This window comes from Diadema setosum, chromosome 15 (genome assembly GCF_964275005.1).
Source record: "Diadema setosum chromosome 15, eeDiaSeto1, whole genome shotgun sequence".
NCBI lineage: Eukaryota > Metazoa > Echinodermata > Echinoidea > Diadematoida > Diadematidae > Diadema > Diadema setosum.
In genome coordinates this window covers 3,090,616-3,116,316 of record NC_092699.1, presented here as the reverse complement: position 1 = coordinate 3,116,316, position 25,701 = coordinate 3,090,616, and the positions used below count along the sequence as shown (strand labels likewise).

The 25,701-nt window shown below is 37.8% G+C and overlaps 1 protein-coding gene across 1 annotated transcript in view; it reads left to right on the top strand.

Annotated features, from left to right (window-relative positions):
• The window catches only part of LOC140239170 (exosome complex component 10-like), a 127,931-nt gene that overhangs the window by 70,826 nt on the left and 31,404 nt on the right, over positions 1-25,701 (top strand). The window contains exons 21-22 of the mRNA XM_072319052.1: positions 13,805-14,057; positions 17,248-17,318. Coding sequence (XP_072175153.1) covers positions 13,805-14,057; positions 17,248-17,318 — 324 coding nt within the window. The remainder of the gene's footprint in view (positions 1-13,804; positions 14,058-17,247; positions 17,319-25,701) is intronic.

Sequence of the window (25,701 nt, the reverse complement as noted above, 5' to 3'; positions counted from 1 at the left end):
CTCAAGCAATTTAATTAGATAAGGTAAATTTGAAATTGGGCGGTAATTTTTTAGACACTCCTGATCTAAACCTGTTTTTTTCAAAGTTGGATGAATAACTGTTTTTTTTTACACATCCTGTGGAACTACACCTAATCTCAGGCTAGCATTTATGATAACGGGTGCTGAAACTCAGCCACACTTCTTAACCAAATCTGTTGGAATTGAATCAAGTTCACATGATTTGTCTTAGGTGAGTTCTTATAGTAAGCTTTTCTATCTCATTAACAGTGACATAGCAGACTGAAACTCACTCAATTCTGACTTGACTTCACATACCATGTCTTTTGGCTGTTCACAACGAGTTGGGAAACTCTATTGGATTGCCACAATTTTATCAATGAAATATTGATTAAAACAATTATTTGCTAACTCAACTTGTCATCATGAGTGAGGTGTTCTGGTGAAAGGAGATCGCTGTTTTCGGTAAAGTAAAGCATTAGCAACTTTGTACAACTTATTTGTATCTTTCCCACAATCCGTAACCTTTTTTGAATGATATTGTAACTTAGCATCTTTAATCAAGGCATTTACACATCGCCTTTGTGCATGATACATCTGCTTGTGAATCTCCAGTTTTGTGGACCTTGATATTCTTTCTGTCTACGAAGCAGTTTTGCTTGAGCTATTTCTGGGGTATACCATTCCGTATCGGGGTGTAGTGTGACCTTGATTCTATAATACAATTACCCCGACCAGACGAATAAAAAAAAAAAAACCTGAAATATAAGGCGATATCACTATATTTCCTCAGTAAACAAAAACTGGAGACGGTTTATTTTACAATTTCATTGTAACTATTGTTCACACTTTGTACTTATATATGAATTATTTACAATACTTAAACAACGATTACTATAGGCCTACTGATTAACATTGTTACATAATATACATGATTTATATTGGTTGCTTCTCTCCCTAACTCTCACTGAATAACTATTTCAAGCTCTCTATAGCTGGGTTTTTGGTTTCACCTGCACACGGAAAATAATGACCCGTTTAGGACGGTTTGCTTTTCCGAGCGAGAAACCCCACAGACGGATTGATTTCCAAAACGGAGCGGGCACCCCGAGTTGTGGCTTACGAACGCGCTCTATCCAATTACAGATCACTAGTACTTCGTGGCAATGAAATCGGTGTAGGAGGCTGCTCTGTGATTGGTCACGGACATTCGTCTCATGAATAATAATGTCGCTTCCCGCTGGGTCTGGGTTCGCGCGCGCGTTTTGAACTTGGTTGTTCGTATTGTATGCATCGTTGATTCTCGTCAGGCAAACTGGTTCATCCTGCATTCACAGTTACAGGCCACGGAACTCGAGTTCTGTGTTACAGACATGCAAACGCCATGGCGATGGTGTCACGAAGTTTCGGCAATTGTGTCTTCAGTCTACAGTATACAGTCTGCACAAAAGTGTGCCTCCATGCAGTAGGAGCACCTAACGTTTACATTGCATAATTAGATTATAAAATGCATAAAAATCATTGATGCAGATATTCATGTACATCGGCCAGAAGTTTGTACGACGATATTCGATAGTACTGTTGTTATTATTATTATTACTGCTATAATTATTACTAGTACCATAGATATACAATGTTCTACTATCATAATGATAGACCATATTTTTTTGTCCCTATTCCTTTCTAAGGCGAAACAAATAGTTGTCAGAGCGTTTTGAGAAGGGTAAATTTCCATAATCTATACTCATTGATACAGGACTTTGTGAAGATTACTGCATGCCCATATCTCATGCAATGTTCAGTCGTCATTTGATTATTGGAGATTTCTGAACACCGTTCTTCTTCGGCACAGCGTCATAAGTTGCGTAATTCGAGAAAGACGACGACGATGACAATAGTGCAATTACACACTCTTGACTTCCTATTGTTCACGGTCTCCTGACATGACATAATGCGGTAGTAGTGCACGGTGTGGCATATTGACAAAATAAAATGAGTGACAAAGTGCTTTTGTCCACGTAATGTCATGTATATTTTATTTTTGTAAAGAGTAATGCCCGTGTGCTTGTATCAAAATGTAATGTGCAAGCGCGCAAATGTGGCTCACCGCCTGATAAATTGCCGTAAAACTAAAATTTTCAAATCAAAGCAAACGACGAATTTCAATCTCAATTTATGCTACAGTCGATAACAAAATCTAAAGAGGGATTTAAAAAGAAACAAGTTACCTATAACATAAATGATTTGCTACATGCGTCGTTCAGTCCAAAACTTAAACAATTGCACATGAAATTCAAAACCAACAAACAAACACACAAACGAAAATCCCCGAGATATCTTTAGTATTCTCATATAATTTGCGTTTTGTAGACTTTGATGGTGATGTTTATAATATTCTTCAGAATATCAAAGATGGGTGATACACGGGAGTAATATGGATAGGTGAACATCACCACGTCACACCAACGAAATGATAACGCATGAGAAGCGCTTTGATGTTATAGAATATAATGAGAAAAGCTGAAGATGCACTAAATAGATGAAGGAAAAGGAATATGAGAGGAGCATATAAAATTATGTATGGATACACGGATTGAGGTCAAAGTAATCAACCATACTATCATAAGTTACCTCACTGTTAAGTTCAACGGAAAAAAAATGTCGTAAGTGGTGTACATGCCATCAACTATGTATAATTTCCATGATTGAAAACCAAACAATATAACCTCTTATATAAATTTATAATGTCTTCTGATTTTCCGCGAATTTTTCAAAGACTTCATAACGGGTCAAGCAAACTAGTCTTAAAACAACAAAATAATTTTGGGATTTTTTTTTGCTCTCAGATCGATATATTTCAAATCGATTTTGTGGAATAGTAATTGGTATAGTGTAATAATTGGAGAGAAACATGAAAAGAAGGTGATTGACCGTTTGTAAATTTCTCTTCTGGTGTACCATAAACAATTTCATCTTGAAGTATTCGTCTTACAGGTATGCGTGTGAAAGACTATAGGGGAAAACGTTTGCGCAACTCGTAGCTTTCAAGATGATTATGACTAACGTATATAATTACGAGCAAGTCAATATTGCGAAACGAAAATGTGCTACATGAACTATAGGAACTAAAAGTCTTTATCATGCACTTTAACGGCTTACTTTATGTGGTATGCATAATATGCATCATCATTTATTACCAGTATTGCCACCTATAAAGAAACAAACAACCTTCTAGCAAAAATATGCTTACTCTGCACAGTGTGTTAGAGTTTTGTTCCATCGTGTATTAGGCCAAGAAAATAAAGAAAGTGTTGCCCGGTTTCGTTGCATCAAAACAATACAAACAGATCACAACTTTGTCTTTGGTATGTGTAACCTTCACAATGTGTAAAGATGGGCTAAGCGAAAGTAACTTCGCATCCTTAAGGCCAAGTATACCATGACCATACAAGGACCTCAAGATATTGTGAGGTAGGTTTATATAGCTTACTTTATTTAGGAAGTATAGTATGTATATCATCATCGATTACATCACCCACCCCCCCCCCAAAAAAAAGACAACAACAAACAAACAAACAAACAAACTCGAAGCAGAAACGTGTTTGTTCTGCATATTAGAGTTTTGCTGCATCATAATATTTAAGCCATAAAATAACGAAAGTGTAGTCTGGTGTTGTGGGGAAAGCGCTTTCATCTTCCTGGCACACACGTTTTAGTTCACATCAACACAATGAAAACAGCTCACGTTTGGTAAATTCTTGACAAGTAAAGTGTAAAGAAGGTCTAATGAAAAGTGCAGAACTATAGAATGAAAGAAGCGTTGGTAGGCAAAGAATAATAGATAGTGGATAATCTACTGGTGGCCCTGTCAATTAAAGTGTGTTCATAATCTGCTGATTTACTTTGACCACGCGACAGGGACGCGTGGTAGTCTCTATTCAAAAGCTCGTCTATTCAGCAAGGTTTTCGCATCATCTGCTCCCTCTATTCATGGAGGTACAATGACATAATTGCGTGCTTGTCCATTCAATTTATACCTCCCACCCTAACGCCGAGCACTGTGATCGCCATGTTTGAATACACTCCTTTAGTAACACTATTGACTCCTATGTTCTTATGTTTTCAAATAACACCATCTGTTAACCTGCATGAAAAATGGGAGCAGTAATTGTATGTTTATGGATGTTTTCTTGGAGACAGCTGAACATCACCACGTTACATCGTCGACTAGATAACGCATAGATAGAGGCGGGATGGTGTGATAAAAAAAATAAATATATATAAGAAAAGCTGAAGATGCACTAAATAGATGAAGGAAAAAGAATATGAGAGGAGCATATAAAATTATGTATGGATACACGGATTGAGGTCAAAGTAATCAACCATACTATCATAAGTTACCTCACTGTTATAAGTTCAACGGAAAAAATGTCGTATAGGTGGTGTTGTACATGCCATTAACTATGTATAATTTCCATGTTTGATGACCAAACAATATAACCTCTTATAATCTATAATGTCTTCTGATTTTCCGTGAATTTTTCAAAGACTTCATAACGGGTCGAGCAAACTAGTCTGAAACAACAAAATAAGGAAATTGAGGATATGAACATTCACATTAGATTTGTCTTCATAACAATATCATAAACGACGATCATGTCCGATTACGAAAGGACAAAGCAATCAATATACAACCTAGAAGTGACAATAATTGTTATATATACGTTGGAATGTTATTGCACGTTTTTGCTCTCAGATCGATATATTTCAAATCGATTTTGTGAAATAGTAATTGGTATAGTGTAATAATTGGAGGGAAACGTGAAAAGAAGGTGATTGACCGTTTGTAAATTTCTCTTCTGGTGTACCATAAACAATTTCATCTTGAAGTATTCGTCTTGCAGGTATGCGTGTGAAAGACTATAGGGGAAAACGTTTGCGTAACTCTTAGCTTTCAAGATAATTATAACTAACGTATATTTACGAGCAAGTCAATATTGCGAAACGCAACTGTGCTACATGAACTATAGGAACTAAAAGTCTTTATCATGCATTCTATGGCTTAAGTATCATACATCATCATCTATTACTAGTATTGCCACATTATAAAGAAACAAACAAACTTGTAGCAGAAACATGCTTGGTCTGTACAGTGTGTTAGAGTTATGTTCCATCGTGTATTAGGCCAAGAAAATAAAGAAAGTGTTGCCCGGTTTCGTTGCATCAAAACAATACAAACAGATGTCCAACTTTGTCTTTTGTACATGTATATGTAATCTTGACAATGTGTAAAGATGGTCTAAGCGAAGTAACTTCGCATCCATAAGGCCAAATACTACCATGACCAAAAGAGGACCTAAAATATTTTGATGTAGGTTTGTACGGCTTATAATTCTTTATTTAGGAAGTATAGTATGTATATCATCATCGATTACGGCCCCCCTAAAAAAAAATAAAACCAACAACAAAAAACAAAAACAAACAAACAAAATCGAAGCAAAAACATGTTTGTTCTGCATGTAAGAGTTTTGCTGCATCATACTGAAGATATTGAAAGTGTAGTCTGGTGTTGTGTGGAAACGCTTTCATCTTCCTGTGTTGGATTCTTATAGGCACACTGGTTTCAGTTCGCATTCACATTGAAAACAGCTCACGTTTGGTAGGCTATGTGTAGTCTTGACGAGTAAAGTGTAAAGAAGGTCTAATGAAAAGTGCAGAACTATAGAATGAAAGAAGCGTTGGTAGGCAAAGAATAATAGATAGTGGAAAATCTACTGGTGGCCCTGTCAATTAAAGTGTGTTCATAATCTGCTGATTTACTTTGACCACGCGACAGGGACGCGTGGTAGTCTCTATTCAAAAGCTCGTCTATTCAGCAAGGTTTTCGCATCATCTGCTCCCTCTATTCATGGAGGTACAATGACATAATTGCGTGCTTGTCCATTCAATTTATACCTCCCACCCTAACGCCGAGCACTGTGATCGCCATGTTTGAATACACTCCTTTAGTAACACTATTGACTCCTATGTTCTTATGTTTTCAAATAACACCATCTGTTAACCTGCATGAAAAATGGGAGCAGTAATTGTATGTTTATGGATGTTTTCTTACAGTTTTGTTAGCACGTTTGATTGTTTATTTTTAGTGTTCTACCCGTGGGTTTGTGTTCAGGCTAGAGAGAATTAAATTATTGAATGAGAATAATATGCCAACACCATCAATATATCCTACAGTGATGTACAAATATCCCTTGTTTTCTTTGTCAACCCCAAAACATTCAACATCACCTATACATGGAATCATGAAGAATTTTCTACAAGCACGCTCAACCTTTTCCCATCTTCCCTCTCTTTCTTTCAATCTCTCTCTACTTTTTTCATATTTTTTTTTTCTTTCTGTTTGAAGTTAATTTTTACACATAATTTTGTATTCAGGCAAGAAAGGTATGATTTATGGATTGAAGTGTATATCAACAACATCAATGTATACAGTGTATAAACATCCAGTGACAAAGACGTAATCCAGATATTGCTTCATAGCAAAATTTCTTGTCTATCTCCATCAGCTCCAAAATATTCTACATCGCCTACGTGGAGTCATGAAGAATTTTTATTATGAACACCTTTTTGTCATACCCCACTGATGGAGGTCAGAAAAACACTAGATATCTTTTATAAAGCACACTGCGTGTATCTTCCTTATATGAGTAATCGAATACATTTCATGCATACACATGTATACTTTATTTTTTGGCAAAGAGTAATGCCCGCGTGCTTGTATCAAACATCGAGTGGCTTCAGCTACTCAGATGAGGTCAGCAATGACTAGAATGTCAATATGTTAGCGATGATGATCATACAGATAGGTCGGGTTTTACGGATGAATGTTTGTAATTTGGTAACATTTTGCAAGAATCCAACATTACCTGTGCACTGAAGCCCGACTCACGTATATACTCGCTTCCAAAACAAAACGTGCCGTAAGCTGTTTAAGAAGCCCCCTTTTCATGTTAATTAAGACCAAAACCTTGCTTCATTCTTTCTGAAATTTTACGATTATGAAGTCCTTTGTATTTTGATGCACATAGTGTGAATTTTCATAAAAATAATTCAATTAAACATCTCGTTGCTAAGGAGGTCATGTACGCAAAATTTCCGTCCCAGAAGACGGACAAACTAGAAACAAAAGAGAAACCGAGAGCAAACTTTGGAAGCGATTTTCTCCGTATTTTGTTGTCGCATGATTTTCACGTTCGCCACATTCGATCTGAAATATCTCTGGATTTGGGGGCGTCTTGCAATGAATTATGCATCAAATCAACGCTTAGAGAATGAACTAACTGAATGTCTTGTTCACTGAAAAGTCGAGGGAATCCAACGTGTGGCCGCTTTTGACGTATATATTATAATTGCGTATATTGCTTCAATGGAGAGGTGAATTTCTGTTCGTGTGGCATGATTATGCGACGATATTATGCGTGTGAAAAGCGTTCAAACTATGGTTCCCATGCATGGACTATTCGTTTCGCACACATCTTTTGGTACGATTTCGCTCTTTTTATGCCGAGTACTTCCGTTCCCTTCCCACTTCGAAGGAAACAAGATTTTTAAGGTGTGCTGTAAATATTTTCTTGTCAGAAATTTTATCTGGTATGCTACATTATTTAGAGGGAACCTTTGTTTCCGGTCCCATCGCTGCGATGTGCGAGCAATCGTTTCCCCCAATCATTTTTTTTTTTTTTTTTTTTTTTTTTTTTTTTTGGTATAGTACGTGTATCATACACGCGTTTGTCTTGTAGCTAAAGCCACTGGCGTGTTGGCGATTTGGTTGCGAGATGCTTATCACCAACAGATTTCCAGTGTTCGTCTTTCTGGGGGGCGTTTCATCAACGAGTTCGTCGGAGGTTTTCACCGACGAATTTGCTATCAGCCATTCAGACGCAAGGATTTACACTGACAACTGCTAAAAGCTAATGAAATCCTTGGTCTGATTGGCTGATAGCAAATTCGTCGGTGAAATCTCCGACGAACTCGTTGATGAAACGCCCCCCTGATGTTAACTTCATCATTAACTTCCAATACTTAATAGCATGCTCCTGAAGAGCTGATCAAGTATAAAAAATATAAGAATCCTCCGGACAGACGGATTTTCGTGTCTTGGCCTACAATTACACGCAATAAACAAGAACTACGTGCTAGCAACCAACTTCTAGGCTGCTCTAGGCCTATTCAGGGGAATCCCGTTATAACGAGATCGGATACAACGATAATCCGCTTTTCTATACAACGAGATAAATCGTCCAGTCCCAAACAAATTTGCATGTATAGCCTAAGGAGATTCGGAGTTCCAGTTATTGCGAGATAATTTTTCGGGCCTAAAAACAAAGAAAAACAAAGACGAATTTGTACGGGTATACCGACAACTTTTACGGATGTAACGACAACTAACAACGGGCAAAATCACGCACTATTTCAAAACCAGAAAAAAAAAAAAATTCTTCGTGAATAAAATTGTCAGAATTTGCGTGCAAGCCGAGAACAACATCTGCCAGTGACCAACGGAACGCAATCGCGGTGACGCGCCGCAAGTTCATAGAATCTCTTTCAGATGGCCGCGATGGAACAGCATCGGAATATTTAGAAGCTATAGTCTTTGCTTTTTATGCCGAAATGTTATCACAAGCGCTACAATTCGAAGTAACGTTCTTCAATGGCTTAAGCAAGAAAAAAAGTGTATAGATGTATTTATGTATCCGAAATGTTTTCAAAGATACGTAACGGGAGAATCTAACTGTGAGCAACGAACGCACCGAATTGTAAGTTTTAGGAGAAATTTGGCACATGTTCAAAAATCCTTTGGGATAAGAAAATCTTGTTGTAAAATGAAAAATGTTTTTGAGTATGATCGCAACTGTGAAAATCACGGTGACGCTCTGACGAAAGTTAAAATCTGCTATTATTCGCTAATTTTGCAAACATTAGCCGCTCAGTTAGATACCCATTTACGTAACTTTGATTTGAAGTTTGAAGTTTGAAGTTTTATTAGCAACAACAATTGAGCATGTACATTTTCAATCATAACATTATTGTATAATTACATACATATGTGAAAAAAATACTTATCTATTACTCCTTTACAATACATAATTAAAGGATGACATTTGAGATTTATATTTAGATATGATACGTGTAGCATAATTCTACAAAGTTGTTGTTAACAAGGGAACCAAAAGTTAGCACAAGTGCTAGTCGTGATTGGTCACCTTGATCGTCATACTAAAAAGCTAGACACAAAAGAAAAAAATATTGCATGGTTAGTTGTAATGGCTGTTAATATTCATACAATGTACATCATTCATTTTCTAACATAGAAAACTAATCATACTTGTTACAGTATAATATCTATCAGAGTAGGAAATCTACAAGGCATTTACGAAATGTAGATCTTTTGCTTTGTTCACGCATTTCTCGTGGCAATGTGTTCCAAAGTTTTGGTCCTAAGTAAGAAATCGAAAATTGTCCCTGTGTGGTTCTAAATTTTGGTAAGTACAACATTCTTTTTTCATTTGTTCTTGTCCTGTAAGTATGATGCACAATTTGATTATGAGATAAATTGAATTACATGTCAAAATCAAAATGCGATGGGGTCGTACGCTCAAATTTTATTTAATTCAACTCTAGCTTATCGAAGAAAATACTATTTCAGTCGATTTTGCAATCCACAGTTACCCTGTAGGGTCTACTGGTTTTTGTTTTCGTAAACGGCATCTCCCGTCATCGTCGGGTAAAGCATTCACGTATAGAGCACGCATTCGAGCTGACAAGCTGGAAGCACATGGCGCTCTACGATCTTGCGGTTTAAGTAGTTTGCGTTTCGCTCATCGCACTTTACAGTAATAGCTAGAGAATAAATAAGATGTTGGGCACTGTTTCCCTGGGGTAAACAAAAAACGAGAGTACAAATTATGGTGTAAACTTTCACCATAACTCATATGGTTTATATCAATAATCTGTCAAAGAATGACAGATAAATTTTACTCACAGCTTTCACCCACGCGAGTTACGCTAAACGCAGCGGTGATAGCGCGATTACTTGCATAAATTTTGCTGCATCTCTCTCTTCTCATAAGTGCAGATAACAAAAGGCAGGTCAAATCTACATGATTATAAGATTTGTCAAATCTGAAATATTTTATAAAATGTGTCGAGAAAAAAATAATTGTCATTATCGCATTTTCCTGTTGCATTTCTTGTCTTTCTGTTCATCAGCTCGACGACGTCATAATATTAGTTCATGCATATCACCCAATTTTAAACAGCATGTTTATATAAGTGTACATTACACATGTGTTCGGGTACAACGAGAATCCGAATACAAACGAGAAAAATCACCCGGAACCGACGATCTTGTTATACAAGTAACTGGTTTCCCCAGTATCTATATAGAAAGAAAAAAAAAATATTCGGTTATTCTTACTCTTCCTTACGAATATTCTGCTTCACCATACAAAAGACACTTGTAGATATATTAGCTGTCAACAAATACAAATGTAGATTTCGTGTCTTGAATTAATTCTAAACAAGCACAAATGACAATTTCAAAACTGAAGTTCTTGGGGTCTCACGCTCACCATTCCGGATACTTTTGGTTACGCCTCTCAGCGGCGCAAGTTAATACATAGCCCCTGTTCCCTCCCATCAGGCCCCAAGCAATTGACACGATGTTTACGACCCATTCAGCGCGTACGCAAATTCCTTTACCCTGCGGTCTTAAGCTTGCCTGGCGGGCGGGTAACCTGCTTTGAAGCTCGTGGAAATTTCCACCAGCTTGTTGCCTGGCTGGCACGACCGACCACGGGTGTCAAGTTTCCGTCGATCTACCTAGCTACTGTGAATGTTTTTCTTATGCACTTGTCACTTAATTCATTACACACATTTTGCTTCACCTGAGAAGCTGCTTACAAGAGTGGTCTCACGCTCATGTAAGGGGAATAAATACTATTTCGGATACTATTTCAGATACTTCTTGATTACGCCTCTCATCGACGCAAATTAAGGTAATCACAGCGTTACTAACGCGTAATAGTGCAATGCCTTTGGTGGTTTCATTTGTTTGCTAGTTTGTCCGTTTTTTAAGCTTCCATGAAATCAACTGTGTAAGTGTTCAGCACAAGACAAAGGCAAGACTTAATCCGGGCGTTCCCGAACGCTGGCTACATGGAGCGATGGCTTCGTGGTCGTTTAGGTACAGTGAAGTTGACGCTATTGTGTTCGAAACAAAGGCACTAAACAAAAGACTTATAAGCTGGCGTTCCCGAACGCGGACGGCATGGGCGCATGCCAAGCTCGTGCCAAGCTGGCTACTTAACAGATAAGAAGGCATGCCGGACGCGGGCGAACGCTCGTGAGATAAAATCTGTCATGCCTAACTTAATGTCAAACATAGTGATTAGGGAAAGCTAGAGTGTTATATGATTTTTTTTTTTTTTTTTATAGTTTTTAGCTCACCTGAGCCGAGGGCTCAACTGAGCTATTGCGATTGCTCTTCGTCCGGCGTGCGTCGTCCGTCGTGTGTAAACTTTTTACATTTTCATCTTCTTCTTGAGAACCCCATGACCGATTTTCACCAAACTCAGCAGGTAGCATCCCTAGGAGGATAGGATCTCATTTGTCAAAATGGGCACCATGGCCCACCTGGGGGGCCCCCAGGGGGCCCAAACCCCCTAAAATTAAGAAATCTTTAAAAATCTTCTTTTCTTGAACCAGAAGTGATAGGGCTTATTTAATACTATGAGTTAGTACAATGATGACTGTAGTTTCAAGTTTGTTCATGGTGGAATCAGGGGTGCCCCCCTTGTCACCCAGGCCAGGGGAGGGGGGTGCGGAGGGGTCCTAATGGGGCCTAAATTGTACATTTTCATCTTCTCTTTGAGATCCTCATGACTGATTTCCACCAAACTTGGCAGGTAGCATTCCTAGGGGGATAGGATCTCAATATGTTTAAGTGGGCACCATGCCCCACCTAGGGGCCCCCAGGGGGGCCCAAACCCCCCTAAATCAAGGAATCTTTAAAAAAAAATATCTTCTCTAGAACCAGAAGTGATAGGGCTTAGCTAATAAATTACAAATCCCTAGGGGGATAGAATCTCGATTCCTTCAAATGGGCACCATGTCCCTCTTCAGGAATAATTAAAATCTACTCTAGAACCAGAAATGATACAGCAAAGCTAATACCATGAGTTTGTACATTGATGACTTTAGTTCCAAGTTTGTTCATTGCAGATCCAGGGCTGCCTGCCCCCCGAACATTGGAAACTTAGGTCTGCATATGGATTCCCCCCCCCCCCCCCCCCCCCCCCCGGAGTCGAAGGGGGGGGGGGATCCATATGCAGACCTAAGTTTCCAATGTTCTCAGGTAAGAGTGTGCAAGAATGCATGGAAGGTGCACTTGAGATACTCAGGTGAGCGTGTGACCCCAGGGTCTTTTGTTAAGAATCTATTGAGCAACCTTCATTTAATAGTAAATGTGAAGGTTGGAAGGGGGAGGGCCTCAATGAAAGGACTCTTTAGGGGCGTACAATGACAACCTGTGCATAGGGTTGATGGATTCCAGTCAATGGTCACACCATTAAATTTTGTTGAATCCCTATATTTGTAGAAAGGTGAAAATGTCTTGGTTTTTCAGAAAATGGGCGTAAAATTCCTTTCCTGTCTCGGCGTCTGCTGGTGCAGACGTAAGAAGTTGTAGCTCTTACTATTTAATAAAGACACATAATATGTCGGTCTAATTCGATATTAAAAAACAAACAAACAAGAAACAAACAAATATGGACTTTCAGACTCTTCACACACACAAACACACACACATGCACACACACATGCACATGCACATGAGGCAGACTTTATTTGATTCAAGTTGCAATTTTGCCAATAAGAAAGCAAGAAATCTGGTCATGTAATCACTATCTTTGCAAGGAGAGTAAATGATTATGCAAGCAGATACAAGAGTATCAAAATACTATTGCAGTTCTGATACATTGGACTCCCGTTATAACGAAGTGCTTGGGACTGGCAGTTTTCTTTCATCATATCAAAATTTTGTTAGAACTGAACATTCAGTAAACAATAAAGAATATGGAGCTGATAATGTTGGAGCCTAAATTTGTACTTTGTTGTAACCGGAAGTTCGTTATAACATCGTTTGTTCTAACGGGAGTGCACTGTAGCAAGTTTCAGGTGGTTGGCAAGTTCAGTTGAGAGGTATATTTGTTGTGTGCCTGGCAGAAGGGCTCTAGCATGGCAACATTAATATTATGATAAGGCCCTTCTGCCAGGCACAAGTTCATCAGGACTTGGTGAAGTATGGTATTAATACAATACCACCCAAGTAGAAGTACATTTTTAGATAGTTTATGATGATGATGCTCACAAATACACATATAGCATAGATGGCACTTGGTTCATATTGCATTACTGCATATGCCATTTATTTAGTGAGTCAAAATGTTTGCAAATCAAGGCTTTCTGACAATTTGGTGAGTGGTTAAATTTGAAAAAATCTGGGAGTACAGTGATGAAAGGAGAAATATATGCATACCTGTTGCATCATGGTCAGGATCAGATTTAATATTTTCGCGCATTGTTAGATTTACAAATAGCATCCAACTTGCAAAATTTACGAAAATAAGAACCTTGCAAAATATATGGCATATAAACAGGATCTGATTGGTAACATCTATAAAATCAGCTAGTATGATAGTCTCTGCCACAGTTCACATATCGGATATATTTCTGTCTCGGCTAGGGTGGGACACAGTCCAAGAAAAGAAAGCACTCGGACAACCCAACCGGTGAGACACCGAGGCCAAAGAAGGATCGCCGCGGAGAGCACGCCGAGAGGAGAGGGGCGGAGAAACATGGGCGGGGTGAGGAAAAGAGACACCACAGGGCGGAGTCAAGGGAGCAGGGAGACCAGTGGGCGGAGTCAAGGGAAGAAAGAGGAGAGAGACGGGTCACGCCCTATGATTACAGCCAGGCAGACTACACTATGTTCCAAGGTCAGTCTTTACTTCCATCATTTGTGTTTTAGGAGAAAAATGACCTGAACTTTAAACTTTGAACTTTTACTTCATTTCTGTTGAGAATGAGAAATCTGTTCGTAGAGGGGTATGATGGCTACAAGACATATTAAAACAAACTATATCAGAATATACAATACAGCTGTATGTATGTCCCAAACAAAATTACAATCGGATTTTCGCATCGATAACTTCCAATATGAATGAACAGTAATGCTACTTCAGGGTCCTGAAATATAACACCTGAGCTCTATTTTACAGAAAACCCAATTGAATTTGGTTAAGTGGTCACAGAGAAATATGGACTGTTGTACAGCATGTCATGGGTCTGATTCTTCCAAGTTTAGCACTTAGATGCTCGTGGAACTACATATTAATGTGTGAACACAATGGACAGAACTTGGAGGGAAGTGATTCCTGACATGCTCTACAAAACTCCTCATTTCTCTTTGACCACTGAAGCAAAGGGGATGGGGTTTTCTGTAAGATGTAGGTGATAAGTTATAGTTTCATACCCTGAAATTGTATTTGGATTGATTCACAATTCTTAAAGTAACACAGTATCATTGCGGAGGGTCCCGCTGTAATTTTGGGTGACATATGGTACACTGTATGTATTCCATATGACAGAAGAATTTTCATATAATAGGTAGCATAGATATGTTTACTGTAGTGCGTGGATGAAGATAGGACGCACACTTTGAATGCAGAATACTGTAAAGCAACAATGTTTAATCAGCTATAATACAGTGCTGAAAACTTCACAAACATTATCTTGGCAAACTTGGCAAGTTTAGACTAGAGGTCGAACATCCTACTGTTGAACAAATCAGACATGTTGAAAATACTGTGGCATAATCTAAGCATGTGATGAGTAAATATCTGCCTATCTGAGAAAACAGGACATTAAGAAGAATATGATGCCTGTCACCTACTCACCCTGATGAAGTCACAAACATGAAAGCTGAGAAAGATGGAAATTAATTTGACTGGACTGAATAATTAGAAATCTGATAACTTGTACAAATATCAAAAGTTTGCTATCCTTTGTATCTCCTGTCTGAAATTTGAAGTCTGAGAAAGATATGAAATCTAATCTTGTTTGCTGGTTTTCTTACCATGTCTGTAGTATAGGTCTTTAGGTACATTTGTACTAAAGGGGACAATTGTATACTTTATAGAACATGGATTAAAGATGCCATAATTAGGAAAAATTGTGTGTTAGGCAACTTTATCAGATGTACCATTAAGGATTACAATATTTTCCATGTGTGATAATGATTCTATCCACCATTAGTCCCTTTACCCGTTTACACAAAAGACAGCTGTTGCCCCTAGCAACACTTTGTCTAATTCTGTACAATTTGTGATTTGCTGAGTGAGAGATGTCTTGTCAAAGATTGGAGAACAACTTCCTCGTCTGTGAGCAGCTAGTATTGGTACAGAGATGCCAGCCAAGATGATTTTATAGTATTACATTGTGAAATACGGTAATATGTTATCGCCTCTTAAAAGTATGACTTTTCATCTTTTGAATAAAAAAAAAATTAAACCAATATAAACTTTTTCCCATCGGTCACGCATCCGAAGCAAAGTTTGTTGCCTCCGACCTCCCACTGGAGTGTATTGGATCACAGTCTGATGAATCCGACTTGTGTTGGTTGACTATCGGGTCAATGTCAGACATGCTGTGTGTGATCCTCTCCAGACGATCTTGCCTCATCAGATCACTGCCAGACATGTCTGACGCTGACCTGATGGTTGACCAACACAAGTCAGATTCATCAGACTGCCATCCAATGATACACTTCAGTGGGTGGCCGGAAGAAACAAATTTTGCCTCCGATGAGTGACTGATGAGAATAAATCTCTGTGGAATAGGGGTATAAAGGAGGTTTCTGAAGCAGATAAATGTAGCCTTCTCCTCATGGAACCTGACACCTAGAGAAGTTTGAGGTTTGTGGGAAGTCCATCAAATGTTGACATTGAATAGTGTAAAAACTCCATCTTGAAATCTGTGTGCAGGAAATTTTGATAGCGATAGAAATACTATATTATACGGCATATATTTCAATAGTGAGTCAAATTTTTTGCAAAGTGGGACTTCCTGACATTTAAAGTGAGTTGTTAAATTTGTGATCATAGCATACCGCTGTGAATGAAGAAATGTATGTGTGCACGTCGCATTCATGTCAGTATCAGAGTCGGGATCAGAGTTAACATTTTTTTTTTTTTAAATTTCATTCATGAATAGCACCCAACTCGCAAAATTTGCGAAAATAAAACCCCCGCGAAATGTATGCTATGTTTATGTGTCTGACTGTGCAGGACTTGAAGGCTTTCATCATGTCTTCTTTGTTTGCCTTCCTTGACATTATTATTGTTTTATTATCCTTTACACTTTGTTGTACTTTTCATTAGGTTGGCTTGATGTTGCTCATATCGAATTACATGTGTATGAAGTTCGAAGGAAAAAAAAAAGAAAAGATTCTTTTCTTAGGTTGCTATACTCAGAAAGGTTCATACCATGCATCGTTTCACTTTTATGCAATATTTATGTAGCCAGGTATCAAAGTGCAGTGACATGTGCTCCTGGTTTGGGTGCAGTGCACTTTTATAGGAATATAAAATTTGTCATTTATGAGTACCTTGACGTGAATTTTCTTTACAAAACTGTTTGGAATAAAAAACAGAAATGAAGCAAAAAATAAAAGGAAAAGAAAAAAGGATAATGTCATAGTAGTATTTGACTTCTTTTGTTGTTTTTTATATAAACTTGGTTGGATTCGAATGCAGGCATTTTATTTAAAGTCTCGTGTGTGACTGCAAGCATGATATTAGTGTTACTTTTGCTCCCCCCCCCCCAATAAAAAATGAAAGCAAATCATCAAAAAATGCTGTATGTCTGGTAGTATAAAGTGGCATGCCAAATGATGACCTTGTAGTGAGTTTGGCAGCATATTTATTTGCTTTTAATTGAGCACAATTTGTCAGTTGAATACAGGCTGACACTGTATCAGGTGTGATAATTCTGTAAATGTGTGTTTCACGATCATGATGTTGAATCAATAAGTTGACAAGCAGTTGTCGGTGATATTGGCATACAAATTGTAGGAATTGTTTTCTTCAGTATCCATCTCTGAAAGATCATCTTATCTTCCGTTGTCAGAATCCCGACATTCCAGGGGAAGAGGGAGAGGTCATCGTGATCAGAGAGGTCGTGGAAGAGGTCAATTTAAGGTCAGAGTTTATCTGTTTTTTTCATTATTTTGCAAATGTAAAATATTTCGCTACTAATTTTGATAATCTCGGCCATTGATCGCGCAATCGCCCTGAAAATTGGCACATACATTACCTGTCGCGTAATCTACCAAACTGTAAAAGAAAAATATTAAATTTTTATTTTCTGTATTTTATTTTAAGTAATATGCGTGAAATCATAAATTTTGCTCTAATTCAGAAAATAAAGCTAATGGCGTCCTAATTTTTGGTGACATTATTCCTTGTAGCATTCCTAACAATGTAATTGAAAAAAAAAAATCAGGTATCAAAGTTAATTTCTTATGTATTGTATTGTTTTATGAATTTCTTATGTATTTCCTTGTTTTTCAACCTTTTGTTTTTCATTTTTTTTCCACAAAATTCATTACAGAACCTATTTTAAGGATAATTATGCTAAAATTAATTGATTTCAGCCATTGAAAGTGAAAGTAATCATATCTTTTTGAATAAGGTGAGAAAACTCTATTTGCATAGACTTTGTACACAAAATCACGTTTTTGAGCCATTTTTGGTCTGACAAGCATGTAAAAAGGGTCGTGCAACGTTGTAACGGTATGTCCGATTTTCGCGAAAATGGTGTCATAAGATGTGCGAGACTTGAAAGTAAAAAGTCAGCGAGCGGCGCGGTCAAAAAAATTCACGTGGCAGAATTGTCGCGAAAAATGTCAAGGGGGGGGGGTTGATGCAATTTTGTGAAATTTCCGTATATTTCGTTCTATGCATGTGACATCATACACTGTAGTAGTCTTCTTATCCAGTAGTGGCTGCACAGAAACTTAAAAAATTAATAACTTTTGAACGGATTGTCTGATTTTCCTCAAACTGTCACTGAAGTGTTCTACTAATATTGCTGCATTCACTCAATCCACATGTATATGAAGGTGGGCTTGTCAGAAAACATGGGGAATAATATTTGCCTTCAACATATATGTCCATTTTTATAACAAGTGGATGGAATGTGTGCCTGTCAGGAAAAACTAAATTTTGTGGAATTCTCTTATTTTTTCTTTACAGTATATCATTGTCATATGTCATATCATATGATGTCACTTTTTTTTTTTCTTCATTGGCAATACCAAAACTTTAAAAATTTATAACTTTTGAATGGATCATGTCATTTTCCTCAAACTTCACTGATGTATTCTTTTAATATCTTTTCATTCACTCAATCCACATACATTTGGGTTTCATTCCTGTTTAAAGGAATTATTGGACGTTTAAGTGAGTGTTGGCATTGGTTCTCTAGTGTATCTTGTAGGATTGATGAAAGAATGTCCAGGAAAAGGTTGACCCCAAACCTTGCTATCTTACACAAATCAATGGTCGGATGATGGATGTTGGGGAAAGAAATCTTCATTGTGCGGCGGATGGAGCAATTAGTCGTGGCGAGATAGCGCCGGGAGGCAGCTGTGTGCGCTGTAAATAAATGATGAGAGCACAATGCCGCTTCCATTATGGCAGAGCCGGGAAACCCTTCAAGTGTCAGTTACCTGCACGAAGTACCTGATGCTCGGAGAACAAAGAAGAGCGCACCGGAAAATATGGAAGCTCACGCCACGTATTTATGGTGCCTCATTAACCCAGAAGTGTGCCGGAGTTGAAGGACCTTTTCTGTGGATATGATGTGCAATTCTGCAGACAGCTAGCCACATTGTACTCTGGATTACGCGAGATGTTTGAATTGCTGTTCCCTTTTCAGCTCAGCTGAGCCACAACCTCTAGTGAAATATTGCATTCGCTTCTTAAATTTGTTGAGTGTCAGACGTCAAACATTCCACGTTTTCATCTCCATTTTTGTCCCCGCCGAACGAGTTCGAGCAGGGGACTATGAAACGGGCTCCGTACGTGTGTGTGTCCGTGTGTCCGTCCGTCCGTCCGTCCGTGTGTCCGTGTGTGCGTCCGTGTGTGATCAAAATCTTCAATTTGCTACTTCTCTGTCATTTATGAGCCAATTTTGATTCTGTTTGCTTTATATGATAGCACTACATGGGAGCTTTGAAACTTCTACACAGAATTTCAGTCGTGACCTTCGACCTTGACCTTTGACCTATATTGTACATTTTGCTACAAAATGCTACTCCTTCGCCATTTCTAACCCGATTTCGATTCCGTTTGCTTTATGTGATGGCACTAGGTGAGGGCTTCAAAACTTCTACACAGAATTTTGACCTTTGACTTCTTTGACCTTTGACCTTGATTTTTTACCTATATTGTACATTTTGCTACGAAATGCTACTCCTTCGCCATTTTTAACCCGATTTCAATTCCGTTTGCTTTATATGATGGCACTAGTTGAGGGCTTCAAAACTTCTACACAGAATTTTGACCTTTGACTTCTTTGACCTTTGACCTTGATTTTTGACCTATATTGTGCATTTTGCTACAGAATGCTACTCCTTCGCCATTTCTAACCCGATTTCGATTCCGTTTGCTTTATGTGATAGCACTAGGTGAGGGCTTCAAAACTTCTACACAGAATTTTGACCTTTGTCTTCTTTGACCTTTGACCTTAATTTTTGACCTACATTGTACATTGGCTACAAAATACTACTCCTTCGCCATTTCTAACCCAATTTCGATTCCATTTGCTTTATGTGATGGCACTAGGTGAGGGCTTCAAAACTTCTACACAGAATTTTGACCTTTGACTTCTTTGACCTTTGACCTTGATTTTTTACCTATATTGCACATTTTGTTACAAAATGCTACTTCCGGCGGGGACATATGTTACGCACCGCGTAATTTCTACTTTTCCTTGTTAACCTATCAAACACTAGTCCTGAGTATACAGTGTACAATTGGGCAGTTTGTATAGCAAAATCAGCACATCCTCAGTGGGTTAAGAAAATTAAACAGAGTTCATGCAAACTTTGCAGGAATCATTTTTTTTTTCAATATTTGGACAAGTAATGCAAGAGCTCATCAAATTGTTAACCATTCAGGACATGCTGATTTTGCTGTAACAAGCATTTCTTATTATCTCACCAAAAAAAGTTAAAGGACAAGTCCACCTTCATATACATAAAGATTGAGAGAATGCAGCAATATTAGTAGGACACATCATTGAAAGTTTGAGGAAAAACGGACAATCCGTTCAAAAGTTATGAATTTTTTAAGTATCTGCGCAGTCGCTGCTGGATGAGAAGACTACTACAGTGCATGATGTCACATGCGTACAACGATACAACGAAAATAAAAAGAGAATTTCACAAAACTTTACTTTTTGAATAAAGTGCACATTTCTTCGACTTGTTATTGGTGTATATGTTAATGGTAATATTATTCCCCCTGCCTCCTGAAAGAGAGAAGTTGAGTGTTCTTTTGTTATGCGAGAAAAATGGAAATATGTTAAATTTTCTTTATTCTTTCTGTATATAGTTGTACACATGTGACATCACAAGCTAAAGTAGTCTTCTCATCCAGCAGTGGCTGAGCAAAAACTTCAAAAATTCATAACTTTTGAACGGAATGTCCGATTTTCCCCAAACTTTCACTGATGTGTTCTACTAATATTGCTGCATTCACTCAATCCACATGTATATGAAGGTGGACTTGTCCTTTAAAAACCTGAAGTTAGGTCTCAACCAAAACTATATGATCCCTAAGATGTGTATTAAAAGAAGAATGAAGGATTGGGACAAAAGAAAAGCTACATATGGGTAATTCCATGAAGTTGGGGCACAAAGTGTTACATTTTAGCATAACTCAATGCTAATTATGCTATACATATATTCTTTATAGGCTTTACATTTGTATTGAGACCATACATTTTCCTGGAGATTTTGTGCCATTCAGACTCAATTTTGATGAAGTTATTTTTAAAAAATGTAACGGTGTCCTGTAGCATCGTGACGTGTCCATGTAGCATCGTGATAGTTAAAATCTGGTCCTAAAAGACAAATTAATGCAATTAGCTTGACCAAAATTTGATATAATATGCATAATTACTAGATTAGTCAGATAGCTAAATATCTTAATTCTATTTTCCACAGTTTTACTTTTACAAGAAAATTACACAATGTGTCACTATGCTACACGGTGTCCACCAAATGTAACAAAAAAGGACACCGCGTAGCATCGTGATACATTTTGTAATTTTCTTTTAAAATTAAAAACTGTGTACAGGAAATGTGAGATATTTAGCTATCTGACTAATATAGTAAATATGCATATTGCATCAAATTTTGGTCAAGCTAATTGCCATAATTTGTCTCTTAGGACCAAATGTTAAAATTTCACGATGCTACATGGACACGTCACGATGCTACAGGACACCGTTACATATTGTTTAATAACTTCATCAAAGTTGAGTCTGAATGGCACAAAATTTCCAGGAAAATGTGTGGCCTCAATGCAAATGTAAAGCCTACAAACAATAAATGTATAGCATAATTAATATTGAGTTATGCTGAAATGTATTTTTCAAATATCACGATGCTACATGGACACTGCCCCAACTTCATGGAATTACCCACGTACACATCCCTGTCTTTTCCTATCCTAATATTCTTATTCAGAAGTTGCAGAAAACTATTAAAAACAAAATGCTTAAACTGTTAAAGGTATGGGAAGAGGCCTCCAGAGCCAATGTTTTATGGGCCAACTGTCACTTCCACTCTAGGTCATATCTTGTTTTATAACATTAGTCACTACTTTTGTTTGTGTATTATGCATGACTTCATTTCATTCCTCTGTATCTTTGAGGGCAAGGCACTTTTACCTCCTTGACAAGTTCTTACAGAGGGGTCTTTAGAGGTTCTACGACATGGCTAGCCCATACATAGTTGACTGTTTCCATTGTGGCCAGTATTGGGAAACATACCATGAAGTCATGTTTGTTTGTTTGTCTTTTTTCAATTTTTCCTATGGCATATAAATGTTTCAAACATTTCATCGCTGGCAGTGTGGTCTGTACACTGGCCTTCATAAGCTATGTATGCTGGCCTTGGTAACATGCTAGTATACTGTATTAAAGGAAAATTCTGTCCTTACGTTCAGTCCCACATTGTGAATAATGATTTTTCTGCTTTTGTAACTTTATCTCCTATTTGTGTTTATTGCAAACACCAACATTAGTTCTTACCCTGCATTTCAGTGACTAAGGTTTTTACAGTGAGTTGATGTATTTCCATGCTACTTTTCATCTCTTTGTTTTTAAATCATGCTTGCAATAATTAGAAACCGATACTTGAGGGATTTTGATGCTTTGTTTTAGTTCGAAATAGTTTGTGGTGAGAGAAAAGTTCATATATTTGATCCTTTCCTATTTGTAACCATGGCTTGATAAGTAAAGACTAGCAGCCAGCATTTATAGTCAAGAATGACTTGCTGATGATACCAGAGTTGGACTGCACTTTTTGCCATTATCCATGAGATAGTTAATTAGATAATGTTCCACTTTAACCTTGTCACTCTAGCAATGAGTGAAAGGGCTGCTATGGTTAAAGCAATTATCCGCCAGCATCCCGAAGGCTGAAAAGAAGATATCAGGGTGAAATGACATTGGAACGAAGTCAAGGTTTTGCCACATTCAATGAATAATCAATGTCCAATTACGCATTTCCAGAAATTGATTATTCTCACGTCGGTGCTAATTTGCTCAGAAGTAATCAGCATTACTGCAATTTGTACGTGTACATCTGTTCATGAGTTGACTGCTGCACCGATGAATGTTTCGCAGTATTCTCACCATTACGAATTCATGGCCATGTGAAATCAATTGGTTGCAGGGTTCCTCCATGTTATGGGCTCTACACAGGTTGGGAAAGGACATAACTCACTGTATCTTTGAACAAGTTGTTTGAAACAATACTTTTAACACTGTCAAGCGATGGTTAAAGGTGATTTTAAAATCACATACAAAAGAAAACCAGTACCAGAGATATTCACATCATATAATATCTGACAGTAGTGTAGTGACAGAATTCTGTTTTATATGTGCTTTCTGCAATTTATTTTTATGTACTTGTATTATGATAATCATGTGACCACCTAGCTCAAAACCCACAAAAACTAGGCCGAAATGGATGGTTCCAATTTTCTACATGGTTTAAAAGGTTGATACCCCTTTTTATACTGCCCACGACTTTTAGCTCGCTTCTGAAACGAGCTAACTTTAGCTCGGGCCAAGTCGTTTTACACTGCCATTCTCGACCACCCAAGGTTTATACGTGCGAGACCAGACCAATCGCCCCCTCCCAATCAGCCTGCTGTCCTTCCCACCAACGCAAAAATTCAGTGACAGTTTTCATGCTTACTTTTACGAGTACGAATTCAGTTCCGCTGTTATACGTTACTCGCGAAATTCAACTGGTCATCGGCATCCTATAGTGTACGCACTGCACTGGTCTATTATTTTTTGTTTTGTTTTGTTTCTCAAGATTTAATCATGCCGTTTGCTAGTTCAAAGAGTTCACTGGGAGTTTTACTGAACAGCGAACAGTGACAGCAGTGTATAAAATACTATCAGTGCATGCAATGCGTAATACACAGCACGCCGGTGGCAACACTACGGCAGTAAATGTAATACATATTGTCAACCCGGCAGCACCATACACGATTTCCAGTCACGGGTCAGTGGACTTAGCCAGAGCTAAACTCGCTTACCTTTTACACTGAAGTTACGTAGTTCGGACCTGAAGCTGACCTGATCGACCCCCCTAGAGCGGACTAACTTTAGCTCGGACTAACTATTTTTCGACCTTTTATACTGAGAGTTAGCTGGCTTCAGGTCTGCACCTGAAGCGAGCTAACTCCCAGTATAAAAGGGGTATAAGTTTTAGGCCTAAAATTGGACCAAATCAAACCATTAAAAGTGATTGAATCAAGAGAGAGTAATAAAAGGTGCAGTTTCCCAGAAGTGGGAGAAATGAGGATTGAAAAAGTGGGGTCACTCAGGTTCTTTATTTTGCCCATCAGCACACACTTTATTCATACCTCATGTCCGATCAATATTTTGCATTTTTTTCATGCGCTGAGAGTATCAGCAATGACAGATAGGGTGCATTATAAATGTACATGTACTTTATTATCATTGTTGTTATTATTATTATTATCATTATTATAATTATTATCATTATTATCATTATTATTATTACCTCCACCAAGGGAGGAGGTTATGTTTTCGTTACCGTTGGTTTGTTTGTACGTCGTTCGTTAATTAGTTAGTTAGTTAGTTAGTTTGTCCGTGTGCAAAATAACTCAAAAAGTAGTTAACAGATTGGGATGAAACTTGCAGGAAAGGATGAGAATGACACAAGTAACAAAAGATTAAATTTTGGTAGTGATCCGAGAATTTTGGGGGAATTTATGAAGGATTTTTGATATTTTGGCAGGTAGGGTCAATGAACTTGGGAGTTCAGGCTGCGCGTATATGAGGTTTGCCTGCGCGCACTAAAGTGCGTGTTCTAGTTTCTGCTGGGGTGAGGCACGCCGTGCAGCTGAGGGTTTATGATGTAACAAAGGCTTCTATATTGGGAAATCAGGCGACTTTCAGCACACAATGCTATAAGTACGTATGGGTGGAAATCGATGGAAGAACAAGATCAGTGGTGAAAATGATTTGCATGCTTGGCGGAGGTCTGCACTCTTAGAGTGCTTCTCTAGTTATTATTATTGTTATTGTTATTGTTATTATGATTATTATTGTTATTGTTATGGTTATGATTATGATTATGATTATGATGATGATGATTATTATTATTATTATTATTATTATTATTATTATTATTATTGTTGTTATTATTATTATTATTATTGTTAGTAGTAGTAGTAGTAGTAGTAGTAGTAGTAGTAGTAGTAGTAGTAGTAGTAGTAGTAGTAGTAGTAGTAGTAGTAGTAGTAGTAGTAGTAGTAGTAGTAGTATTGTTTGATGGCACATGCAGTTGACCCTGGGAAGGGGATGTACACTGTACCACTTGACTTTCGCACAGGTGGATTACCAACCTGCCCGTTCTTGTTGACAGGCAAAACATATCTCGTTGGAGGGCATTGGGAGCTCTCAAGGAATTACAGTTACTGAAAAATGGGTTAAAGGGAAAACATAGTTCTCACATGCCAAGAGATTTGTTTTTTTGTTTTGTTTTTTCATTTTTGTTCCTAGAAGATGTTCACATATGGTGATGAGGTGACATTTATTTCGTTCTGTAAACAGTTCGTGTTGCTGGTCTATGAAACATTAGGTTTCTGTTTTCTGAGCCCACTGAAAAACAAGCAATCGTTGCCAGTTTATGAAAAGTGCTGCATGCATATATCTGACACCAACTGAAGTTGAAGTACAAGGAAACAGGCCTCTCATTTGACAGATGAGCTTTTTGGCTCAGGTTTACTTCTGGAGCCAAGG